This window comes from Chinchilla lanigera, unplaced genomic scaffold (genome assembly GCF_000276665.1).
Source record: "Chinchilla lanigera isolate Chin_1 unplaced genomic scaffold, ChiLan1.0 scaffold00044, whole genome shotgun sequence".
Lineage (NCBI taxonomy): Eukaryota > Metazoa > Chordata > Mammalia > Rodentia > Chinchillidae > Chinchilla > Chinchilla lanigera.
Window position 1 is genome coordinate 7,469,549 of NW_004955445.1, and position 26,226 is coordinate 7,495,774.

At 41.3% G+C, this 26,226-nt stretch overlaps 2 protein-coding genes and 1 long non-coding RNA gene across 8 annotated transcripts; 1 reads left to right on the forward strand and 2 right to left on the reverse strand.

Moving 5' to 3' along the window:
* Positions 1-481: 481 nt before the first annotated feature.
* Mocs3 (molybdenum cofactor synthesis 3) lies at positions 482-2,775 on the reverse strand. Its single transcript, XM_005392312.2, has one exon. The coding sequence runs from the start codon at positions 2,717-2,719 to the stop codon at positions 1,340-1,342; it is 1,380 nt and encodes a 459-aa protein (XP_005392369.1). The 5' UTR covers positions 2,720-2,775; the 3' UTR covers positions 482-1,339.
* A 255-nt stretch (positions 2,776-3,030) lies between these two features.
* Positions 3,031-23,084, forward strand: Dpm1 (dolichyl-phosphate mannosyltransferase polypeptide 1, catalytic subunit). Of its 2 annotated transcripts, XM_005392310.2 has the most exons (9): positions 3,031-3,192; positions 5,488-5,587; positions 8,478-8,511; positions 12,364-12,440; positions 12,521-12,546; positions 13,928-14,023; positions 17,614-17,682; positions 21,416-21,530; positions 22,709-23,084. In XM_005392310.2, exons 1-9 carry the CDS (start codon positions 3,032-3,034, stop codon positions 22,811-22,813), a joined length of 783 nt encoding a protein of 260 aa, XP_005392367.1. In that variant the 5' UTR covers position 3,031; the 3' UTR covers positions 22,814-23,084. The 2 variants fall into 2 exon arrangements, with proteins under 2 accessions (XP_005392367.1, XP_005392368.1); XM_005392311.2 differs by lacking the exon at positions 8,478-8,511 and having other exon boundaries at positions 5,488-5,591.
* Positions 3,199-26,220, reverse strand: LOC102023538. 5 transcript variants are annotated; one of them, XR_001235577.1, is made up of 6 exons: positions 25,942-26,220; positions 25,120-25,294; positions 22,414-22,510; positions 17,069-17,188; positions 3,495-3,638; positions 3,199-3,374 (listed from the first exon to the last, which is right to left on the reverse strand). It is a non-coding gene; the product is annotated as an uncharacterized LOC102023538 (long non-coding RNA). The 5 variants fall into 5 exon arrangements; XR_001235578.1 differs by lacking the exon at positions 17,069-17,188; XR_001235579.1 differs by lacking the exons at positions 3,199-3,374; positions 3,495-3,638; positions 17,069-17,188 and adding an exon at positions 6,126-6,405.
* Between the last annotated feature and the right edge of the window lie 6 nt (positions 26,221-26,226).

Below are 26,226 nucleotides of genomic sequence, written 5' to 3' on the forward strand. Positions count from 1 at the left end.
TGTGTGCAGCTGGGAGGTGGGTCCTGCTTAGCGGTGGGTCACTGGGGGGCGACCTGGAAAGTTCTATCTCCCTCCCCAGCTCTTTTCTCTGCTTGCTGGCTGCCGTGACACTGAGCATTTTCCTCTGCTCAAGCCCTTCTACCACGCTGTTTCTGTATTTAAGCCTCACAAACATGGACTGAAACTTCTGAATTGTGAACCATAATAAACCTCTCCCTTAAGTTGTGGGAGTCAGGCACTGTGACCAAACAATGAGAAAGTGACTAAGACAGTTCCCACAGTTACCTGTTTCCAATACAATCACAACTGGCTTCCCCTAAAATAATGAAGGAAAGACACAAGTTAGCTACCTTTGTTCTCACTCCAAAGCTTTGTTCCCATAATGCCTTGGGAAAAGGAGCCCTAACAAACCTGTTCCAACTTGGTAAGAGAAGAGCAGACCATACTTTTAAGTGTATCTGTCAAAGAATGAGTTACAATGTTTCACACTTAAAGGCCGTGACCATTTTAATTTTGAATTTGATTGTTAAACACCAGTATACAGTTTAGGAAATGTATTTGTACAACATGAAACTTCAGTATTAGCAACTGATGACTACAAAGACAGTTTATTTTACTAACCTGTAAGGATTTCACATTTATATTCATTCAAAATATTTAATACAATGACCACTTCCTAGATGATTAAAACAGTTTACATATGACACATTTATTTCTGTAGGATATATTCTCATTTGCAGTCCAAGTAAGAACCAGAAAATACCTCACTTAACAACAAACTGACCCTAAGTATATAATCTGTAATCAATTCAGTAATGCTACGCTTACTACATCTGAATTCCAAGTATAAAATGGACAATGTAGTGAGCTTTTTAATTGGGGAAAGTGGAAATTAAAGAAGACAAGTTAGGCATGGTGGCACATGCCTATAATTACAGCAGTCAGGAGGCTGAGGCAGGAGAATTGCCTGAGCTGGAGACTAGCCTGGGCTACACAGTGAGTTCAAGGCCAGCCTGAACTACAGAGTGAGAATCTCTCTCAATGAAACCAAAAAGAGATAAATGATGTGTAGTTTAAAACGTAAAATCCTTTCGTGTTGTATCTTACATTTCTAAGACACTCTGTGAGTGATGAAGACACAAGCTGGTTCTCAGGTACTGTATTATACTCCATTTGTAAGTCCTCTGATACACTACAATCAAAAAGTTCCTCATAAAAAAGATCCCATATATTCTCAGTTACTGTGGAATCCCAAGCTCTTCGTTACAGTTTTGAGAAAAACGCAAATAAATATATCTTGGAGGTATTACAGCAATCCACACGGACCATACCAGGCACCTCAGTACTGTGGAAATGTCTCATCGATTTTGGAGGCCCAGGCCATGAGGCCCCCTACAACATCCCGAACTGTTAGAGAACCTAACTCCTGGGCTGCTGTCAGAGACTGTAAGATCCTTACGGCTTTTTGGGAGTCGTTTCCCAGTTTGCAAATCACATAAACGTAGGCAGCCCCCTCCTGCGTGCCTCGATTCCCTTCCTCAATGGCTTCTCTTAAGAGTTTTAGGCTCTCCCTATCCTTTCGTTCCAAATGTTTCAAAGGGATATGGAGGGCATGCGGCAAACGACAGATGTCCACCTCCACTTGAGGCCTTACATCCAGCAACAGGTGGGGTGCCCCTGAATCCAGAAGCTGCTTATAGTCGGTGACAGAAATCCGCTCCTCGGGGCTCAGTAACCGCAGGGAGCGGCACTTATCCGTAGCCGAGGAGCCACAGAAGGCCTCGTAGTCCTGCAGATCAGCCACAGTGGGCCGCTCCCCGCAAGCCGCGCAGTCAGACCTGCGCCCCCGCAGCCGAATAGAGCGGAAATGCCCTCTGAGGGCGTCAAAGAGCAACAGGCTTCCACTGTAAGAGGGACCCAGGCCCGCAGCGATCTTCAGCACCTCCAGAGCCTGCAGGCAGCCCAGAACCCCAGTTACGACACCGAGCACCCCGCCATCGGCGCAATTGGTCACGGTCTCCGCCGGGGGAGGTTGGGGAAATACGCAGCGATAGCAAGGCCCGCCGTCGTAGTGGTAAACTGTAATCTGGCCCTCGAAGCGTAGGGCGCTGGCCGACACGAGAGGCCGGCCGGCCAGCACACAGGCGTCATTAACCAGATAGCGGGTGGGGACGTTGTCAGAGCAGTCGGCCACCACGTCATAGCGGCGGACCAGGTCCAGCGCCGTGCCTGGGCTCAAGGCCTGGGCGTAGGGCACGCACTCTACTTCCGAATTGAGGCGGCGCAGAGAGGCGGCCGCCGAAAAGGCTTTGGCCTGGCCAGCCAGTGCTTCCTCATGTAGCACTTGGCGAGCCAGGTTGCTTAGCTCTATGACGTCGTAGTCCACAAGGCCAAGGCGGCCCACGCCGGCTGCTGCCAAGTACTGCGCCAGCGGGCAGCCAAGCCCACCGCAGCCCACGATTAGGACAGACGCGGCAGCCAGGCGTAGCTGTCCCCGCACGCCCAGCTCTGGCAGCACTAGCTGCCGGCTATAGCGCAGAATTTCGTCTCGGGACAAGGCGGCCTTCGGCGGCAGCGGCGACACAGGAACTCGCCGCTCTGGCTCCGGTTCTTGCTCCGCCAAAAGAGCCGCCGCCAGCCTCTGCTTCAGGGAATTCAGCTCCTCCTCACGTTGGGCAACTGCAGCTTGCAGGGTAAGTACCTCTTCCCGCGAAGCCATGGCGACTTCTCCCGGAAATTGCCGCGAAATGACTTCCGTTTCCGGCTTCCTGTCTGACAGCGATGGAATAAACTAAAAACTTTCCTGGAGCTTGATAAAGGGGATGAATAAAAAGGTATTTCTTGGATAAGCCTCCGATTCAATTTAAAAGATCCATCTATTCTGAGTACTTACAACTGAACCGTCGAGAGGCATAAAGAGGCCCGAGGAGAGTGGAACTCAGTCACCCATACCACCCCCTTTTCCCCGCATTTGGTACGGCCCACGCCTGGCATACGAAATTCCGCCTCCGGCGCCGAGCGCAGTTCCGCCATGGTCTCAATGGCAGCGACTGGTACGCCTGCCCGTTCTCGGCGGGAGCCGGCGGGTCGCTCCCCGCCGCAGGACAAGTATTCGGTGCTTTTACCCACCTACAACGAGCGCGAGAACCTACCTCTCATCGTGTGGCTGCTGGTGAAAAACTTCTCCGAGAGGTAGCGCCCCCGGCCGCTCTCCTCGAGGCCCGAGACGAGCTGGCTTCCCCCGCCCGGGTGTCGGCGGTTAGCTGCGCGAGGCTGCTCGCGTAGGAAGCCCGGAGGAGGCAGGCTGCCCTGCGAGGCGAGCAAAGGCGGCCGCATCGCGGTTTTCCTCGGGTCCTGGGTTCTCATTCTTGCTCCTGGGTTTTGTGAGATACTCATTTATCTTTGTTATGAATTCTTGCCCTCCTCCGCCTTTTTCTTACCACCCCCGCCCCCCCGCCTCCGTAGTGAGGCTGAAAGCCTGACCTCACTCGTACCTGGTTGCGATCTGATGCCGGTACCGGGAGCCTAAGAGAGCGTGATCACTCCCCGCCCCGGTGCCGACTGCTTGCTTATGTAAGCACGAGATTTGGCCTGTAGGGTTAGGGAACTGCTGCTGACTGTTGGGCTGGATACTCTTTCTGGAAAAGACAAAGAGGGCATCTTACCTCATCACTTCAGGGTGTTAGGTGTGGTTGGTAAAAAAGGAAAATTTTGGCGTTTGAATTTGGAAGTGTTACGCAATTTTTTAAAGAAAAAAAAAATCAGAAAATCCTCCTATCAGTAGGGAATAACCTGTTTTGCTTTTAAACAAATGGGATCATGCTGTAAAAATCTGTTGAAGATTTTTCCCTATCAACACAACAGCAAATTATTTTATTCCATAAGGATATATGGTATTTATTTAGCCCGATCATGTCAGTAAATACAGGTAATATCCAGTGTTTTTTACTTGGGTTTTGCTTTGTAAGCGGAGTAAGGACTTTGTTCGCATCATGTTTTTTAGCAGTTAGAAAAGTGCTTGACATACATTGTAGTGGGTTTGCTTTTATTGAATTAATGTTTTGGCAAACACCTTGGCAACCTGAGTATTGCTAGACTTACAGCGTTGGCAGTATTTATTGCTGTTTTGATTATACACTGAATAACTTTCTGCACATACGTGACCCCTCAAAGTTTTTTTTTTTCATTTAGTTGTTATTTCCACTTGATTCTGCAAGTTCTTTCCAAATTAGAGATATTAACCATCTTGTTCTGGGTTTGTATTCTTATTTTACGAGTTTTTCTTTATTCTTTCTTTTATGTAGTGCAATTTATTTTTAGTGGTTTCTGGGTGGTCTTTTGAATATCAAAAAAGGAAACTTTTTCAGATGCAAATTACTTGACAGCTGTTTTATTTCCTTAAGCTGTCTCACCGTAGGTGATTTAGCTGGTTTGTGGAGGGAGAGGAGAATTATTTTGCTTATGAATGACTTTTGTTTACGAAATAACCTCTTTAGCTAGAATCCAGGTCCTAGTGTTTTGGCAGGATGAGGTCGTATTTCCAAAGTTAAGGCACAGTGGGGAGCTGAAGTCATTGTATCTGTTCCTGAAAGAGAAAATTAGGGTTTTGTTTCTTCAAAATTTAGTAGGTCCTTTTATAAAGCCTTTGACAGAATGTCACTTTTGGTTTATTTCCTTGCTTGTGTTTCTTAAAGCAAAATGAAGAGGAAACTGTTGCGACTTTTTCTTTTCCCTTAAATTTCCTAATGTCTTAAAGTGGGGTGGGAGCAAATAGAGGGAGACCTGTTAGTGATCAAACATGCATTTATGCAGTATTAATCCCCCAAATATTCTGTTGGCTTGTTTTTAGATTAGAAATTATCATATAAAATCAATGGAAAGTAATAAATGTTGATTCTGATTCACAGTAAAATGTCCTATAATTCTACTGTGCTTTTTAGGTCTTTTTTTTTTTTTTAAGTTTGGTAGTGTGGGTTAATGGTTGATTTTTAAAATAGGGGTTTAGAGATTGTGATACCATTCTAAACTTTTTAAAGAGTAAAGCTGGCAGTTTATTCCTGATTATTACTTAATGTGTTAGTATAAAATTTAAAAGGATAGTTACTCAGGATTTAGTTTGACTTGCCCATTTAAAGTATTTTTGAAATATTTTGTGAAACTAAGATTTGGTGTTAAGAATTCACACTTTCATTTTCAAAGTAGGCAAATACAATTTTATGGGGTATCATGTGTCATACATGTAAGCTATGATTTTCTTTCCATTTGAAAGTATATTTTCTAAGTGAAAACAATGTCTCAACAGGATTTTTTAGCAACATACTAGATTTAGAAAGGACCAAATCTTTAACATTTGATAATTGAAGTTTTCCTGAGTGACTAATATGGTAAGAAATCCACACATTCACTTGTGAGGATTAATACTTTTTAGACTGTTTTAAAATTTGAAATTCTGTTTCCAAACAGTAATACAATTTTTTTTTATTTTAGTGGATTCAACTATGAAATTATAATCATAGATGATGGAAGCCCAGATGGAACAAGGGATGTTGCTGAACAGTTGGAAAAGATCTATGGATCAGACAAAATTGTAAGTACGTGAACATTTTTCTGTCTTGAGTTGTGTTTATGTGGGGGTAAGATAAGTGAGTAATGCTTAAGTGCAGTCTATTTGCTAAAAACTGAGAAAGAGCAACTTATGCCCTTAGGATTTACTTTTTCATTGTGCTTACAATCGTACATATCTTTGGCTTGTTGATTAATTTTACAACAAGAGTAAGCCTTTAGGTGAATTTTTTACGGCTGTGTCTGCAGATAAATATTTTTTAAATGGCAAGAGGAAAGCATGACACTGAATTGGCAATTGGTGCGTGTTCTGGCTCCCTTTCTGTAAGCACTCTTGTACTTTCAATGGAGAACACTGCCTACAGCTCAGAACTTGTAGGTGGAAAAGATGATTCTTTTCATGTGAACATGAATGACTTTCCAGAGCATTTACATCTTAATTTTTAGCTGTGGAACAGTCTTGTTGGGGGAGATTGAGTTTTTTAATGCTAAACTTTAGGTTTCCTACCACACTTTGAAATCTGTTGTTGTTCTGTAGGAGTAACTTAGGCAAATATGGAACGTATAACAACTTTATAAATTTTATTTTTGATTACTAGTTTGAACTTTAAAATGTGTGTTCTTCAAGTTATTTTTGGATCAAAAGCATATAATTAAAGACAGTTTTTAACTGGAAAACACATTCCAGGCATTAGGTATTTGTTTATAATTTACAGTTTATTATAAATCAGTCTCAGTGCTGTTTATGTATTCCGTGATACGAGGGAGATTTCTTGTGTAATGTATGTTTAGCAGCATCCATGGCCTCTCTCTTCTAGACACAGGTAGCAGCAGCCCTCCTTTCTGTGTGGCAACCAGGAATGTATCAGGATGTTGTCAGATATCCTCTGGAGCATGAAATTGCTCCTTCTCCCCCCATAGAGAATAATTCTTACTCCTCCAGAAGTACAGTAATCTCTTATGGAAACTATTGATACTTGCATCTCAAAAAGTAATAATCATTATTTTGAAAAGCAGTCACTAGGTCCAAATATTCTCTTTTTTTTTTTTTTTTTTTGAGACAGGGTCTCGCTGTGCAGTTCAGACTGACCTTGAGCTCACTTTTGTAGCCCAGGCTGGTTTCAGACTTGCCACGATCCTCCTGCCTTAGCCTCCCAAGTGCTGGGATTACAGGCGTGCGCCACCATGCCCGGCTATTGATGTTTATTCTAAAGGTGCAACACCATGTTTGGTTTAAATCAATTCTTATAAAATGTAAATGTTTCCAGGAAAACTGAAGTTGCCTTTGATGGGCACTTCCTATTCTGCATTTCAGTACTATCCCCAGGACAGACTTGGGTTGATACTTTGGTGTATTTTTTGTGTGTGTGCATACATGTATGCACATATATGTGTGTGTGTGTGTGAATACATGTGTAGAACTAAGTAGTGTGTCTAATAATCTAGGCTGGCCTTGAGCTCATTTTGCAGCCAGGCTGATCTTGAACTCACAACGATCCTCCTGCCTTAGCCTCCCAAGTGTTGGGATTACAGGCGTGTACCACCACACCCAGTTTCTGTTTTTTCTTTTTAAACAGAACTTCAATTTTCTTATATCATTAGTACTTCTTAATAATATCTTGGAGCTCTTTAGTTACCAGATTCCCACATTTCTTTTAAGTACTCCATAATGCTCTTAAGAGTATATAGCATTGTTATGTTACATTGTGTTGAGCCTTTGAAATTCTTGAAAATTGAGTAATAATGTGATCATTTTAAGAAGAAACATTTTGCAGCTGAAATAGTGCTATAGAAAATCTCAGATTAGCTTTATTTTATTTTTTTTTGTTTGTTTGTTTTTTTCCAGTACCGGGAATCGAACTCACAACCTTGAGCTTGCCAGGCAGGTGCTGTGCCGCTGAGCTAAATCCCCAGCCCCTCAGATTAGCTTTAAAAGATTTCTTTTTAGAGTAGATACAAGATAAGGTGGAACTACTGTTACCAGTAGCAATCACAAAAATGAAATCTCACTATGATCTAATATATCTTGTCTGATTTTGCTCGTTGACTTCTAATTATAGATGACTGTTTGAACACGTTTTTCTTTTTATTGAACAGAAATGTATCCATCTTTGTTCCTCTGCGAGACCTACAGTACTGTGCATGTAGTAAAGAAAAAGGGAAAAAATTAATCTGTTCAGGTTGAACTGAAAATACTTTGTTTAGAGATTTGCAGTTTGAGGTAGTCTGCTTATACACAGGAAATGCAAGAAGGGGATGGGATGTGCTCACTAGTCTCCAGCCAAAAAGGAAAAGACTAAATTAAAAAGTCAGGGTCCAAATATGAAGCAAAAGATTTAAAGAGACTAAATATGTGGCAAACTAGAAATAAAAAGAGAAAGAGCTTAATCTTTCTGGTAGGGATGTAACTTGTTACTGGCCTAGTAGAAAATGACCTGAGGTTGTCCACATGGGAAGTAAAGATAAGTTGGTAGAAGAAGAGTGCTATTAGTATTTAAAATCACAAAGGGAATTGGGGAACAAAAACAAATCTAACAAATACGGGTGAAAAGTTAAGAGAATGAATTAAGCCATTAGTTTCTCTAGGAAGTAATCAATAGGTATTACTTAAAATGATAACTCAAGTAATAGATACAAAGATAATAATGTTTAAATAATAGATGACTCCAGAAAAAGTTAAAAATTTGCCTATAGGCTTAGATGAAAGAATGTTGCTTTCCTTTAAAAGCTGTGTTAAACTATTTGTTTTGTTACCATTTTTTTTTTTAACATTGGTAAAAAATAGTAAGCATACTATGCTTTAAGGTCTGTAAATGTAACTATTTTTATTAAAATAAATATGCACTGAATAAGAATAAAATCAGTTTTTAAATAGATTTTTAAAATTTGTGTTGAAATGTTTCTTATTCCTATAGCTTCTAAGACCGCGGGAGAAAAAGTTGGGACTCGGTAAGAAGAATCTAACTTCTCATAACTGCTATTTGCCTTGATAAAATTATCCGCTGTGCATTTTCCCAGTATGGAGCATGGCCACAATATAGTTACCTCCGATGATATTTTTTTAATAATCTTAAAGACAGTAGAGTGGTTTAACGTAGCTCACTGTGTACTGCTCATGGCCCATCAAAGAAACAAAACACCATGTCTTTCTTACTTATTTTTTTTATTCATTTTTTTTCTTTTTTCTTACTGGTCCATATTTGCAGTACATAACGAATATATTGATCTCAGAGGGTTGGTACATGTATGTAGCCAATCTTAACACTCTAATTCCCTTTCACACTCCTCCTTGTCCTCTCCCTCCATCTCTACATTTGCTTCCCACCTGCAAAAGATCTGTCTCCGTTTCCTATCATCTATCTTTTGCTTTTTAAATTATTTAAAATTTGAGTTTCCCATATAAGAGAAATCATGCAATATTTAACTTCCTGTATCTGATTTATTTAACATTATAGTCACAAGGTGTGTCCGTTTTCCTACAAATGACTCAAATTTAACCTTTTTATGGCTGAGTAATACTCCACTATGTATATATATATACCACATTTTCTTTGTTCATCTGTTGATGGACATATAGGCCATTTCCAAGAGTTAGCTATTGTGAGTTGTGCCTCTATAAACATGGATTTGCATGTATCACTGTAATGTCTTTAACTGTTTGGAGAAGATACCCAGAGGGGAATGTTTGGGTCAAATGGAGTATCTATTCTTAGGTTTTTGAAGAATCTCTATGCTAATTTGCAAGTAGTCCAATGTAGGGACTTTAACACAAGGACTCCTGTTATATAGGCAAAGTTGTTGAGAAGCCAGGTGGAACAGTGTAACTATGAAGAGATTAGTAATGGCTAGAGGTTATTACCACTCCCAGGAGTGGAGCAGTGATGAGAGGAGGTGAGTCTAGTAACCTGCTCTTACCTAGAAGGAGCTAGAATTACTCAGTGAGGGAGTCTGGCACGAGCTGGAGCCATGGAAGATACAAGTGAATGCTGGGACATACAGTAAGAGAGGAAGGACACTTAGACTTTCCCTCGTCCAGTCTTCTAGCATGCCTCCAAAAGCTGCCAGGGAGACAGTTGAGAAGAGAACCTGGGAAAAATGGTTTCTTACACTATAAGATAGAATAGGGAAGGGCCAGAGAATGGATTTGGGGGGAGGTACTATGGACCAGCATACTGCTTTAGCTGTTATCTTTGAACATTCTTTAAAGTATAAGTTCAAAAAGTTATTCTTTATTTCTAAAAAGAGTTTCCACTTCAAACATAGGGAATTATAGACTATCTCAGATGAGCTCAGTAATTCTGAGGTAGAACTTTGAATTTACTCAAAGTTGTTTATGTTGAGCATTGATATACTTTTAGAGAAAAATTTGAGGAGCATAAAGAAAGCATAATTCTTAAAAATTGAAATCTGCTATCCTAAAATCCATTGGTTCTCTGGTATCATCAAATGTTCTGAGTATCTGAACCCAGGGGGCTCTTTGGGATTGAAATAATGTGGAAACTGCCATGAAAGCTACCAGGAATTACTGACCAGTTCAACAGCACATGTGAAAACTGCATAGTTGTTTCTTAACCAAAATTGTTAAAAGAGCTGTCTTGCTGTAATACTCTTCTGGGTTGTTCGAAACCTCGTGCGGTCATAGGTGGAGCTTTTTCAGAGGTGGCTGGATCTAGGGGATGTGATGCTGGAAGTGATTTATGGTGCAATGCTAGGATCAGAGGTACTAGGATTAAGGGTGTGAATGCTACCGGCCTGTCTTGGTTACTTTTCCCTCTGTTGCTGAGACAAAATACCTAGAGCCCAATATTAAGGAAGGAAAGGTTTATTTAGCTCAGTTTGTGGAGGTTTCAGTCCATATTCAGCTGGCTGCACGGCAGGGTGGCACATGGCAGAGGACAACAGTTCATGGCAGCTGAAGACAGCAAGAGCAAAAGGGAGGAGCAGCAGCAAGCAGCCTCTTTCCCTCCCTTACACTGTATGCAAACTACCCGCCCCAGGGCGGGTGTAGCACTCACATCCATAATTCCAGCATTGGACCATGAATCAATCATAAGCTCTAGAGTCCCACCCCATGACTGCATGAGGCTTTGGGGGGACATCCAGACACAAACCATAACCCTGCCCTAAGTAGCCTGGGTAAGGTATAAGGACAGAAAGAGCTGTGATCCTCCCTTGTTGGTCTTGGTACCTTCTGCCTGCCATGAACTTTTCTCTTCTGTGATGCCGCCCTGCCTTGGAGCCAGGCAATTATGGACTGAAACCCCTACAAACTAAGCTAAATAAACCTTTCCTCCTTAACTAGGCGTCAGGTATTTTGTCTCAGCAATGAGAGAAAAGTAACTAAGACATGGTTTTTAAGAAGTACTGTATGTATTTTTATTTTTAATTGATACATGGTAACTACATACTTGTGGAGTATGGTATGACATTTCAGGATATATATAAAGTATGATGATGCAGATTGGGGTATTTGGCACATCAGTCAGCTAAAATACCATTTTGTGTTTGGGAACATTCACTATCCTCTCTATTTAGAAATAGACAAAGCTGGGCATGGTGGCGCACACCTGTAATCCCAGCGCTAGGGAGGCTGAGGCAGGAGGATCCCTGGAGTTTGAGACCAGCCTGGGCTACCAGGTGAGTTCAAGGCTAGTCTGAACTGCATAGTGAGACCCTGTCTCAAAAAGGCCAAAAAAAGACAAAGAAATACACAATGAATTTTTGCCAACCATGTTTGTCATACTGTGCTATCTCAAACAGAAATAATTCCTCCTAAGTGTGACGGTTTGGAGCCAGAGAATACAGGAATTCCCAGTTCCTGCTCCCAGGCAGCTACCCGACAGTCCAAGTCTCTGGAGTAGGAGACTTGGGGCATCAAGGTGGCTGAATCATTTCTAGGTGTGCCTTTGCTGCATGTACAGTAGTATAGAGGTCAAGTGTAACTAGGCTGAGGATAGAAGACATTCAATGGGCAACTTTCGTGGAAATGAATTTGGGGTGCCAGAAAGAGCAGAAGCAGGGAAACGTGGAGTAACTGGATGAGCATGAGGGTGGAGACAAGGGAAGGAAATTAAGAGATCAGTAGGACTTAATTACACATAGTTTAGGAATCACTGGTAAAGGCAGGAAATCAAAGATCATCGCTTGACTTGTCCGTTTGTGACATTTTCTGAGATGTGGTCAGTTACAGGGGTAGGAATTGGAGTCATTATTTTGGAATGTTATATTAGAGATTTCTAAAATATCCAAGTAGGAAGCTGATATGTAATGTGAGATCTAAGAAGAGGTCTGGCTTCTTTAGTGTCTTGCGTAGATACTGAGGAACCACCAACATGAAGATGGTTTTTAAAACCATGAGAATGATAATTTTATGTAATCTAAGACTGGTAAGTTTTCATTGCTTGAGTGAACTACTCTGTGATTTTTTTTTCTATTACATTGGCATCAGGATGGGAAGTGGGTGACCAGCTACCTGCTTGATTTTATATATATATATATGGTTTTTTTTTTTTGGTTTTTTGTTTTTGTTTTTTTTTGGGTTTTTTTTTGCGGTACTGGGAATTGAACTTACAACCTTGCACTTGCCAGGCAGGCACTTACGCCACTGAGCTATATCCCCAGCCCTATATTTGTGACGTATATGAACTATATACTTAAATGGAAAGGTACCATTTACTAGTATTGCTTTTAGAGACTAACATGGGGTTTTTGAGTGCTCAGCAGTATGTGTCCTCTACTCAGCTATATAGCTAAACATTTTTGATGATTTTCTTTAATGAATGTAAGTGCCTTCGTTTTCAGGAACTGCATATATTCATGGAATGAAACATGCCACAGGAAACTATATAATTATTATGGATGCTGATCTCTCACACCATGTAAGTGACATCCTTGTTCACTAGTTATTTATGATAGTCTTATCCTACTTTACTAACTATTTCTTCCTTCCATGTTTCAGCCAAAGTTTATTCCTGAATTCATTAGGTAGGTACTATTTCTAATATTTGGAAAAATGATGCTTGAAACCAGTTATCTTATTGGTTTTATACTTTGCTATTTTAAGTTTTCTATCAAAAATATAACCAAAATATAGATTTGGGGCTCATAAATATAGATATATAGTTAATGATGTATTTTAGGAGACCTGAGGACAAATAACATCATGTCTTTGTTGCCTCAATTTTTTCAGACCACAGAAGATGACAGTGTGAAACCTCCCCCATCGCTGCCTTCTGACCTGGCCTTGTGCCCGTTTCCCTTTGCTTTCCAGGCCACAGGCATGGCCTTTCATTTCTTAGTTAACATGGAGCTGTATGTTCTTTGCTTGAAATACTCTCTCCCTTCTCTTAATAGCCATTGCTCATGCTTTGATCTCCATAAAGTCACCTTAGACCCACTTTACTTATATATCTGATACTCAAATACATCTTTGGCCTGGTAATGGGATGGAACCAGTAGAGTTGAAAATCGCGGAAAGATACAAGCTGGCCTTATGTAATTCAGATGGCTAACATAATGGATGTTTATCGTAGGACTATAGTGGAGGAAGTGCAAATTAAAATAATTACTGCCCACTGGTTTGTCAAAATTAACTTTTAGAGAAGTAATATCTGGTACTCTTAAGATGGCAAAAAATGGATACATTCAAAGATTGCTGAACAAAGTGAGTTGCTATAACCTTTGAAAAATAATTTCTAGCAATATCTCAGAAATCTCTCTTTGTTACGGTATTATTCATTGTGGTTTTGTTATTTCAGGAAAGAGAGCCTACTGTGAAAACAGCCACAGAGGTCTTAGTCAAATAGTCTTTACTATTCTTGCAGCTATTACAGGGAATGGGGAAGGTCTCTACTGACCCGTGGGGATGTCCATGATTCTACGATGTGTGTTAACTGACAGAAAGCAAGTTACAAAATGTACTTTTTTGGATTTCAACTTTGTAAATGGAGCCAAAAACTGGAAAGATGTGTGTCTTTCATTGTTTTCTATAAGCCTAGAGAAGGATATGGAGGTCTGCTGCACTGGTTTTGTATTGTGTTTACTTGAGTAGGGAGTGCAAGGGTATGAGCAGAATAGAAAAGGTTCTGGGAAAATTGATAACTTTCCTATACCTTTAGGATGATGTCACATGATGCAGACATCAAGTATTACTATCATGTAGTTCTCTTTTTTCTCAAGAGTAGTTACAAGTGACATAGGATCAGGTTTGAAACCCCCATTTTGAAAGGTCTTTTCATAGCTAGTCTGTCTGTCACATTGGGATTGTTTCCCTTCAGTTTCTCTTTAAAGTCCCCTCTGTGTAGCTTATGGAGGTTCCTGCTGAAGCAAGAGCTTTTACAGCTGACACTATTATTCTTTTCTACAGAAAACAAAAGGAGGGTAATTTTGATATTGTCTCTGGAACTCGCTACAAAGGAAATGGAGGTGTATATGGCTGGGACTTGAAAAGAAAAATAATCAGGTATATATACATGTGCTATTGTTATTGGTGTAACCACTAGAAATGTAGTATTTGAATCAAATTATCATGCTGCCTTGGATTCAGATTATCACTGTTAGTAAATATTCCCAGATAGCTTTTTAACTACAGTGCTTCCTTTGCTTCTTTTATTTTGTGTTTTTCACTGAGTAAAAAAATCATTGCAGACCTTTGAATCTTTCTTTGGTAGGAACAGTCTCTTTCAGCAGTAGTTTCTCCACTTGATCTTCAGTTAATTTAAGTGAACTGACTATATTACTGGACTAAATAAGTAGGGTTTTCTCCTTACACTTACATATTCAGCAACCTTAAGTACACAAGACAATTCATGATTTCATATTTAATTGAGCAGCATAAAGTAATGGCTTTGGAGTCAGACCTAGGTAAAAATCCTATTTGTCATTTAATTAACTATATTCCCTGCATTTCCTTGAATTTTTATTATACTTAATCTATCTCCCTCGTACCTTTCAGGGTTATGGGGAAATGAGATATATGTATTCCTATCATTAATGTCTTTCTTTTATCACTCACTTTATTCCTATTTAAGATTTCATTAAGTTCATGTCAGTTCTGCCTCAGCTGTAGACGCTTGGGGCAGTCATGTAAAACATGTAAGAGCCCAAACACCCATGAAATAAACTGGGTTAAATAAGGCAGTCGTTTTCTATCCTGCTAAACATTGGAATCGTGTATAGAGAAAACCATGAAAAACTACCACTGTATGAGTGAATAAGACCCCAAACATGGGCTGTAGGCACCGGCATTTTCATAGGCTTCCAGATATTTCTTGTGCAGTCAGTGATCCCCAAAGGCACTCTGAATGTGGCCATTCACCCGTTATAGAAAATCAGGCATCCCAGAAACATTACAACCTCTCAGTTGTGTCATTTAGTTGTAACGGTTAATAGTTGTTAATGTCCACATTGTATTACAGAAGTAGAGTTCAAACGTGGGCTGTCTAGTTTAAAAATACATTGCCTGGTGAGGTAGTGCACACCTGTGTAGTCCCAGCTACTCAGGAGACAAGGCAGGAAGATTGCTTAAACCTAGGAGTATAAAGCCAGCCTGGCCAACACAGGTGTGTCTAGACAAAATAATAAAATAAAAATAAGTACTACCTTGCAAGATATACAACTACATATGCACATATATATACATATTCCTTTCCTTAAATCTACTTTTGGGGGGTAAACTGTCCAGGAATATTTTTTTTTGGTGGGGGGTTTCTCCGGGAACCGAACTCACGACCTTGCGCTTGCCAGGCAGGCGCTTTTGCCGCTGAGCTAAATCCCCAGCCCGTCCAGGAATATTTTTATAGCTAGTAGAAACAAACTGAAGGGGGGGAAAATTGTTAGCTATCAGGTCAGAGGTAGCCCCTAACGTTGTGGTTTGTATAAAGGTAATATTTGCTGACAAGGCCTGTCTGGAGAACCACCTGGATGACTCTTCTTCAAGGAGGAGCAGTTGTCTCTATTTTGGCTGAACCTGACCCTATTTCCATGTATCGATAAGTACAGAGCTGGCTAGGACTTTTCCTTATCCCTTTATCAGCTTTAAGCGATGTATATTGGCGCAGCTGAGGTGCTGATATGTGGTCCTTGAAGCAAAGACAGCAGAGTGTTTCCCCAGCCCCACATAGCTCCCAAATAAAACGTGTGAACTGGGAGGAGGCCAGATGAAGACAGTGTGCCACGCTGTCTCCGCAATGGAGAGCCTCAAGAAAAGAGGCTGTGAACTTCCTGGGGCTTGGAAGATGACACATCGGAGCTAAAGCAGGACCCCAAGACATTAGCTGCTATATCAGTTGTGTTACGCAGATTACTCTTTCTGCAGATCCTTTCAGTATTGCAGAGGTGATTTCGGGCCTCCTACCTAGTCCAGCTCACAGCACTCAGGTACTTCCTGCTGCTCCCACGTACTTCTTGCCACTCCCATGGTCACTCATCCCCAAGCCACTCCCTTCTTCATGAATAAATACAATCCGGGTTAGATCATGGGTCGAGGCTTTTTGTTCCAGTTAAACTTCATCTTAGCTGGACGTAGGACCCCCTTGGTTCCCCACCATTTTGGATATATTATTGTGTCTTTATTTACGCTGTGGGTTGCACTGGGAGTGGTAGATTGGAATTAACATGAGTGGATTCCAGTAACTTTTCCATGGGATTGCAAATACAAACTTTCTGGGCCGGGAAGAGGACCTAGGGAGGCTCTCTACAGCTTTAGAAACTATTCACTTCAGTCCCTCACAGAAAACTTTTTTTCTGAATCTGAACGTATTAAATAGCTGAAGTACAAAAGTTGCTTTCTTTAGGCAGTTGGCATCTTTTCAAATGTTAATATCTATTAGACACTAATAGTCTATATTAGTTGTGTTTGAAGCAGTCACCCCAAATTCATTGTTAAAGATTGTTTGTGAACCCCCAGTGTCTTGAATTTGTAGATGGGTCCTTGAGAGGCACTTAGAAGATGTCATGTGGGCAGACCCCATGATGTTAAGGCCAGTGTGAGCTGCACAGGGCACAGACTTACTGATCTCGTAAGTAGAGACCAGAGACCTGCTTCCCGCGCACTCCCGTTGGCTCTCCCTGTGTGACACACATTAGTAGTCTATACCCTATGTGTTTAAAGCAATTCAACAAAAGTCACTCTTAGTGATGGACTGTTTGTGTTCCTCCCAAATTCATGTTAAAGCCTTTTGGAATTTGGAGATGGGACCTTTGAGAGGTTGTTTAGAAGATATCTTGTGGGCAGGCTCCTTAATGGGATTAGTGTTTTCTTAAGCAGAGGCCAAAGACTTGTTTTCTTTTTCTGCTCTGGGTGAGGATATAGCAAGCCAGTGATTGTGAAGTTCCCAGCCTCTAAAACTAAGAAAGAAATTTCCACTGTTTAAGCCCAGCACTGGAAGGTATTTGGTTGCACTGGCCAGGCAGACTAGCACTACTGTCTGGAATAAGTCCCTTTCCAGACATCACCCAAAAACAAAACAAAACAAAAAACAACAAAGAGGCTGTCCTACTTGCTTACCTTCTTGAGAAGTACTGTACCATTTTTCTGTGAGCTGAGGTATTATCTCTTTGTTCTTGACCAGAAATTGAAAAGGAAAGTCTTGGGGCTGGGGATTTAGCTCAGTGGCAAAGAGCCTGCCTGGCAAGCGCAAGGTCGTGAGTTCAGTTCCCGATACCGGAGAAAAACCAAAAAAAAGAAAAGGAAAGTCTTTAACAAACCTTACCTTTTCTTGTTTAACAAATTCCTTATCAAATCAGTAATCTCTTCCCTGCCTGAGGCAGGTGTCTGTCCACAATTCTAGATAATGACTTCATAAGTCTAGTTGATGACTGTTGGTAAGTACCAGTTCTGTAACTTCCGTTCCTGAAATTTGGGACATGATTGCTTTGTAGGTCCCCCCTAAATTTAATTTTCAGAGAATAAAAGTCCCTATTTCCTGAAAAATGAGTATCAGATATCATTTCACTAAAAATTTCTTTGTTGTACAGAATTAACATTTTTTGCAATTGTGTTACATTTATGAATTGTATTTAATAGAAAAATCTGATTGTTTTATCTGGCAGCCGTGGGGCCAATTTTATAACTCAGATTTTGCTGAGACCAGGAGCATCTGATTTAACGGGAAGCTTCAGGTAAGTACAGTTTTCTGCTGTTTGTAACATCTCGCCTAACTTTCATGTGTTACAATGGCTATTTTAAAGGAATACTTTTCATTCCACCCGGTTTTGTTCTGGAATGCTATAAAAGCAAATGGAAATTCCTAAGAAGCTGCTAGTGAAGCCTAAATATCTTAAGCAGAAGTATTTTTCTTAAGAAGTTGAATATAGAGGGCCGAGCTGAATGTTCCTATTCACACAAACATGAGGCTTAGCTACTCCTCTGGAACATTGCTGGTAACGGATGTGTACTCCAAAGAATAGTGCAGATTTCAGTAGTTTCTACAGTTTGTATAAATGCAGCATTATCTGCAGAAAAGTTTAAAATCTTTCTTACTTAAACTTTTTGATTTACTTTTCTTATTTTTGCAATACTGGGAAGGGAACCCAGGGTCAAACATGTAGGCAAGGACTGTACCACTGAGTTACACCTCCCCATGTCCCCCCACCCCTGCCTTCTGGTTTTTTGGGGGGTTTGTTTGTTTGTTTGTTTTTTCCGGTAACAGGAATCAAACTCATGACCTTGCACTTGCCAGGCAGGCATTGTGCCACTGAGCTAAATCCCCAGCCCCATGCCTTCTGGTTTTAATTGGACCAAAGATTTGGTCTCTGGCTTTTTTTTTTTTTTTTTTTTTTGTGTGTGTGTGTGTTTGAGACAGGGTCTCGCCATGCAGTTCAGGCTGGCCTTAAGCTCACTTTGTAGCCCAGGCTGGTCTCGAACTCACAGTGATCCTCCTTCCTCAGCCTCCCAAGTGCTGGGATTACAGGCGTGCACCAGGCCCAGCTCCCTGGGGTTTTTTGTGTTTGTTTCTGAGGGTTTATGTGTGTGGTGTTCTAGATTTGTTCCAGTAAAGGTGTACTGTTTTTTATGGCCAGGCCAAATCACTAAATATTGCCTTTTATATTATTTGATATTTGCTGTGGTCCATTAGATGATGTTGATTCTCAGGGGCTTAAAGCATACACAAATGAGAAGCTGGGTGTTGAATGCCAGATAAAAGGAAAAATGAAGCCCCTAGAACTAAAAAATAAGTTAGACAGCAGAGCTCAGTGTACATAAGAGAAAGGAACCCAATGAATAGACCCCTTTAGTCCCAGTTTTAAGGCAAAAGAATCCCATGTGATCTGGTTAAGATCTCTGACTGCCATGGAGCAGCAGTGCAGAGTGAGTAGTGGCACTACAAAAAAGGAAAGGCCAGCGTGAGCTGCACAGGGCTCGGTTGTGATGGTTTGAGTGAAGCCCCCAGGTAGCCACGTGGGTTGTGGGGATAGAGGGCGCGCAGCGAGAGGGGAGTGAGAGGCCTTGCCAGGCCCGGAACCGTGTGGGAGTGAAGATGACCGACGGCTGGGGAGCGCTGGCTCTCAGCACAGCAGTGATGGGCTGTGTGCTGTACAAGTGACAGAGGAGCCAAACACAAAAGTGGCCCCTTCACGTCTCCGATTTTAAAAGGTTAATTCCCATTGTCTTCTCATGAAAGTAGTGGTTTATTAAATACGTAAAGTTCAGCTTATCATTGAACAGAATTCATTGTCCTTAGATCCACAGAGTTAGGAGGGCAGTACCTTTTACTAAAGAAGAAAAGGAATCTCACATGACAGTCTCATGTAAAGCAATTTAATACTAAATCCCCCTTGCTCCTAATCCTATTGATGGGATCATGTGCCTACCTAAACATAACTTTATTTCATTAGCCATAAGTTTAAAGATACTGTGGGGAGGGGGAAGAGAAGGCAGTGAGAAAAAATGTCGTAGAAAATTATTCTTAAAGGAAAAGAAATAATTGCCCGAGCCCACATTTTTAATATTATAGCATGTCCCATTGCTGCCACAGTCCCTTCTCCCAGCCCCAGCGCATTACTGAATGAATAATAAATACTACTGTCAGCATGTTTTCTTGCCATATTTATTCCAAACTTCTTTAAATTCTTTTTATGGGATCTCTGTAGATACAAGAATATACACGCTAAGCTCTCTTAGGTTATTCTATGGGCTGTGCTATCTGTTGCCTACCCAACTAGAAGCCAAAAGGTAGAGTATTCTTAGAAAAAGCCTGCAAATCTGGATTCCACATGACATCCTTAGGCATTTTAAGTCTGGATGATTTTAACTTCTAAAAAGAACTATTCCACCTCTCCTAGCTTTCTAAATAAAAGTAGAAATTGGTACCTCAGTACTTACTGATTTAAGTAAAAATAAAACCCTCTGACAAGAAGGAAGCTCCCTACTATTTGAAGTTACTGAAGAAAGTGAATGGCTTCTCCAGCAAAACTTCCCACCATCTTACTTTGCAAATTGGGTGACCGCTATTTTGGTCGCCTCCATCCTAAGGTACCTAGTCCTGTTTTAAACCAGCTTAAACACCTCAACTTAGGGGACTTCCTTTATCCTAGAGAATTTATGAAGTAAATGCTAGGAAATAGACATTTTCAAGGAAATTTCTGCTAATTACTGGATATTTGTCATCCAGTGTATGTAGTTGTTTCACCATATCTGGCAATTGCTGTCTTAGTTACTTTTTTCTTGCTGAGACAAAATACCCAACACCCAGAGCTAAAGGGGAGAAGCTTTATTTGGCTCACAATTGTAGAGGTTTCAGTTCATAATTGGCTGGCTCCAAGGGTGGGTGGTTGACAGAGGGCCATCACAGAGGATAATAGTTCATGGCACCCACAAGATAGCAAAAGAGAGGGACAAGCATCTTTTTTTTTTAAGCGGGGGTGGGGTGGGGTGATGGAGACCATTACAAAGCAGCTCTGAGCAGGACTTCAGTTAACCAGTTGGCTTTCCATGTTTATTTGTGAGTCACTGGTCCCTACTGAGAGGCCTGTACTGGTGGGTGAAGTCATGCTGCCTCAAAGGACAAGACAAGGCCACAGCTAAAGGCACTTGGCTCCAGCCTCTTATTAATTAGATAAAGACTACCTGCAGGCATCTCACTCCTGGGTAAGATCTTCCTGGAGATAACATAGTTCTCCTAAATTAACATATTGTCTTACTTGGAGAATCCCTTGAAGTGCACTTCCAAGGTCATGGATGGCCCAGCTGTTCAAGGCCGAGTGCCACCTTTCTTCAGTATTCTCCACCTTGTTTTGGTAATATAATAAATACATCTGCCCAGAGAAGATCTTTGTCTTAGCCCCAGAGAATCTTAAGTTCTGTTAGAGGGTTTTGAACCTCCAGGAGCCCAAAATTCAAACCACTTGACTTTTATTTAAGCCTTTGCTGTCCACTCTTTTGGGAGACTGTGGGCCTGATCAGTCTGCAGTAACTAGGGGATAATAGTAACGTGATGGGGTGGTGAGGCTGTTGAGACAGGGTCTCACTGTGTAGCTCAGGCTGGCCTTGAACTCACAGATCATCCTACCTCACCCTCCTGGAATTACAGGCCTGCACCACCACCACCACCACCACGCCAGGTGGGACAAGCCTTTTCTGTCCCTTATATTGTATGCAGGCTGTCTGCCCTGGGTTAGGTGTATCACTCACACCCTTAATCCTAGCGAGAACTGTGCCAATCAGTGGACTGATTTTTAGAATTAAGCTAACTGGCAAACTTTATGGTCTTTGGGACAAATGCATCATTGTCATCAACTATGAGAACTTTTAGCTAGTATTTTAGCATTTTTATCAGTGAACTCCTAGAATGTTGCAAATACATGTAGACAAGTACACTTACCAGATTTTCGTCTATATTGTGATTCCTTACAGATTGTACAAAAAAGAAGTTCTACAGAAGTTAATAGAAAAATGTGTTTCTAAAGGCTACGTCTTCCAGATGGAGATGATTGTTCGAGCAAGGCAACTGAATTACACTGTTGGTGAGGTATGTAACTGATGCTTATGTGTCATAATCCTCAGAAAGGAACAGTAAGGTATAGACTTTTGTGATGAAAAGTATAACTTTCATAACTACTAATGGTGTGGGCCAGTTGTTTAAAATGCCCATGCATTAATGGGTGAAAATTCAAATTCTTTTTAAATTACTATGTTTCACTTACTGTACCTTAAAAGCATCTTGTCCTCTTTTTCTTCATTGCTAGCAGTCAAACCCAGGGCCTACATAGGTAGGCAAAGAGTGAGCTACATCTCAAACCCCAGCTTTTTCCTTTAAATCATTAAAAGTTAAGGTACTCTTCTATCTTAATCCTTTCTTCTGGGGGCTGGGGATTTAGCTCAGCGGCAAAGCGCCTGCCTGGCAAGCGCAAGGTCATGAGTTCAGTTCCCGGTACCGGAGAAAAACCAAAAAAAAAAAAAAAAAATTAAAAAATTAATCCTTTCTTCTGACCACTCAATATTATAGTTTGAGTCTGTTAGCTGCTTTTCCTCTTGTAACCAACATACCACCCTACTTTAAACAGAATGATGAATCGAATCCTGTATGCCCATTTCTTGTGAGTAAATGAAAATGGCCAGGAATTATAGAGCCAAGGGCTTGGTGGATATGTTGCTAGTAAGTTCTTAGGGAAGATTTTTTTTTTTGGCTTTTCTCTGGTACCAGGAACCGAACTCACGACCTTGCGCTTGCCAGGCAGGCGCTTTTGCCGCTGAGCTAAATCCCCAGCCCCAAGATTCTTAACTAAAACACTGCCATGGAAAACAGCTACCCTAGTATGCAGCTTCTCTTATGGAAATTATAAGATTTTAATGCTAAAACATTGATAGCTAAACTTCAGAAACTGAGAAAACTAAATGAAAGGCCACTTTACCTTTATAGTTGTTCTTGAAATGCAGCTTGAAACTTGAGTAAACCAACAAAGTATTCATCATCTGTGCTTTTTCAGTTTTAGATTTGGTTCATATGACCTGTTTTTAGATAATAAAGTACGTGTTTAATTTGGACACATGAGTGCTGTAAGAATCCCCAAATTCTCAACCAACATGAAACACTTCTGTTGTAGTAATGAATGTACACCTGCTAAGCTTCCCTTCTAGTTTTTTGTTTTTTGTTTTTTTTTTTTTTGAGATTGACTTTAACATGTACTTTTTTTTTTTTTAAACCAGGTTCCAATATCATTTGTGGATCGTCTTTATGGTGAATCCAAGTTGGGAGGAAACGAAATAGTCTCTTTCTTGAAAGGATTATTGACTCTCTTTGCTACTACATAAAAGAAAGTTACTCATTTCTGCTTCCCATGTTCATTTCAGTTGAAATATAAAAGGAGTCCTCTTACTGAATGTTATAACATGTTCTCTTAGAGCATAAACCATAAGGTAAGGTAAATTTTATACAAATACGTTGTCTGCAGAAACTCCATTTTTTACTTCAATCTACATTTTAAAATTGAGCATTGCTCTCAATTTGCATTTATATTTTGCTGTATTAAGACCTGTAAATAAATGCACATGGGTTTTTGTATTAAATGTTGTTGGTTTCTTTAGAATATATGGTTGCAGAATTTCTTATATGGAACAGAATCTGAAATAGTCTTTATTAAAACAATTCATAGCTCTTCATGCCTGATGTTGGGAGAGGAATGTTAATTATGCTTATGAAATATATATATGGTATTTACTATATGATACCTGTATTCCATAAAGCCAGAGCAAATATTTATCTACCTTCTCTAACATAGGTATTTCAAAAACAATAATTATTTTCTAACTGTAGCATAGTTTGGGTCATGTATTTTTAAAATTTGAGTAAGAACATACTTTGAACAGATTAGCTTAGTTGACCTTCCTTTGCAAGTAAAAAGAATAGTGTGAGTTACTCAGATTTGGTGAACAGTATGTCTATTTACATTTTGGGGCTTAATTTGCTGACAAAACAAAGTCTGATAAGTCATTTGCATTTTTCTGTGCTCTTACCAGAAAAAATAATAAAACTAAAACCTTTGTCATTTTGAACATTTATAAATCTGTAATACACACTCCAGTAAGAGCCACTATGATTCTCTTTTGCCCAGAGCCATTCAGCTGGCCCACCAGGGATCAGTTTTCCTAGGGGAAGTGACTTCTCTCATTATTAATAATAACTAGAAAATTCATCAGTGCTTCATGCAAAATTAGTTTTAAGCTATAGTTAACAGAATTATAAAGTGCTCAATATTTTGGAGTGCTGAGAATTTATTCTCTTTAAAGCCAGTTTTTCAGTATGAAGTATGTGGAGCAGAAATTAACCACTTCAGAGAACCTTACTGTAACGCATTGCTTTCATACCTCACTAGAGTAGATAACTTTTTGTCCTTTGGGGGTGGGGGTGGTTACTGGGAATCGAACTCAGGACCTCAAGCTTGCCAGGCAGGCATTGCACCACTGACCTATATCCCTGGTCCAACTTTTGTGTTTTTAATCTTTTCAGTCTTCCCATAATTATTCCAATACTTAATCAGTGTTGGAGTTAAGCAGTGAACTAAGGCTATTTGGAAGTCATTTAGAAAAGAACCTGGACTATTGAGATGCAGTTTTGTAGTAAATCTGACATAAACACTGCAAAATCTTTTTAGACATTTACGTCTGAATACAGCATCCTTTTTTGCTTCATGAAGCCAATGATAGAATCCAGATGTTTTTCCTTTGTATTTGTATTATCACTGTGTGAAATCTAAGTATATCTAAGGAAAACTAAAAGATTACCTTATTTGGCTTATTTCATAGTAGCTTTCTGCCTGTATTATGCAGTATGTAGGTTCTACACCTTCCTGGTCAAATGCCCCAAGCCTTCCCTACTGTCTATTTTTATGGCTTCCTTTTTTTTAAGATAATAAAACAACAATAAAAACGATACAGAATTTCAAAACAAGATGATGGGAAATTAACAATGGTTATTGTATTGCATATTATCTTCATAGTAGTTGCTCAGATTACCAGGTACAGGCATGTAAGATTGATTAAACGAGAAACACTAACTGTTCCTTTCAATGAACTAATAGAAATTAGTAATATAATTATCTTAGCTATCACAGTAGTACAACTATCTTAGCTATTCCTTCCTTCCTTTTCTCTTTTCCCCTATCACAGACAACTTTTCCAGCTCCTGTTTTCTTCCAGCTCCTGTTTTCTGTTGAAATACTGATTGGCTTTTAAAGATGTTAACGGAATTGCAGAAATTAATGGAATAGTGTGTTGGATGAAAGTTAAACTTGCTAACCAAAGGCTTAGACGTTGAGTATAGTTAACCACAATTCATACTAGTTTGTTAGATTCTTTTGCGATGTTAAGTATTTGAAACTATTTTAACTTGTAAACTTAAAGAAATAGTAAGGGGTGTATTTACTGACCACACCTTGAAAAACTCGCCTCAGTTAACCCTTCACCAACGGTATTTATTACTTTTAAGTACGTTTCACCAATGATACACTCAGGTGCACTCTACCATAAAAGGTGCAAAGGTGTTGGGAGCGGCCTAACTTGGGAAGCACTCTGTCCACGCATTGTCCTGCTATGCAGATTGTGGGAGCACTAAAACGTACCGCCCTAGGGTTACAGTGTTCTTAGGGATCTGGAGGGCCACTGGCAACATCACTTCATCCTTCGGCTTCACCAGTCCAGTGGTCTCAGAACGCTTGGGATTCCACTTTTCTTCAGGCCAAAGAGAAGAGTCCATGACTGAGTTGGAAGAATGTCAAGTCCCAGGCGACAGCAGACCTGTAAAATGCAGCCCTTGTCCACCGAATACCCCACCTCACCAGGAAGGGCTCAGGGCCCGGGGCTTGCCCTCCTCTCACGTGGGCTTGTGAAGCACGAGGCCCGCACGCCTCATTTAAGGCAGGTGTCCCTGCCCCTTGCAGCTGCCTCCCAGCCGGGGAGAGCGCGCGCCTCGGAGCACGTGGAGCTGCCCGGGACTGCCCCGCACACCCCTCCTTCCAGATGTAGTCCAGGCTCAGCTGGGCCCGCGCAGGGATCCCCAGCACGGCCACCTGACTGAGTGCTGGGCGTGCTGCGGCCCGCTGCTTCTGCCTCCGCCGCTGGCGCTGCGGCCAGAGGAAGGCGCCCGCCAAGCACACGGGGCCTGGGAGCGCACTGCGGCCATTATCTGCGGCGCCTCCTAGTGGGTCAATGGCAAATGCTCCAGGTTCTCGCGAGAGCTCCCCCTCAGTGGGGATTATATAATTTCCCTTAGGCGGGGGTGGGGGTGCTGGGGGCACTCTTCCCCCCCCAAGAAAAGTTGGGTACAAGCACAGATGGAAGTAGGAGAGTTGAACCTAGAGGGCATGGAGGGAAGGGGTGCAGTCCCCCATTCCCCCCCCCACTTGGCTGGACAATGAGTCCTCTTATGCTAATGAGCTACTTACGTCACTTCCGCTCTTTCTCGGCCGCCATTTTGGCTAGGGCAGGTTCGGGGACTCGCTCCGAGGCGCTTGTATTGTCTGCCGAGGGGAGACGCGGGATCGGCCCCCTCCCCCGCCCGTTGCCGCTGCCGCCTCCGCCGGCCCGGTCTCCCCTCCGCCGCCCGCCGGGATCCATGAGCTGAACTCCCGCCCCCCCGGCCGCCGCCATCTTGTGCCCCCTCCCCCTCCCGCAGGCACCGCTAAGGGGGATTTTGGCGTCTCCTCAGACACAGCTCCCTCTCTCGGTCC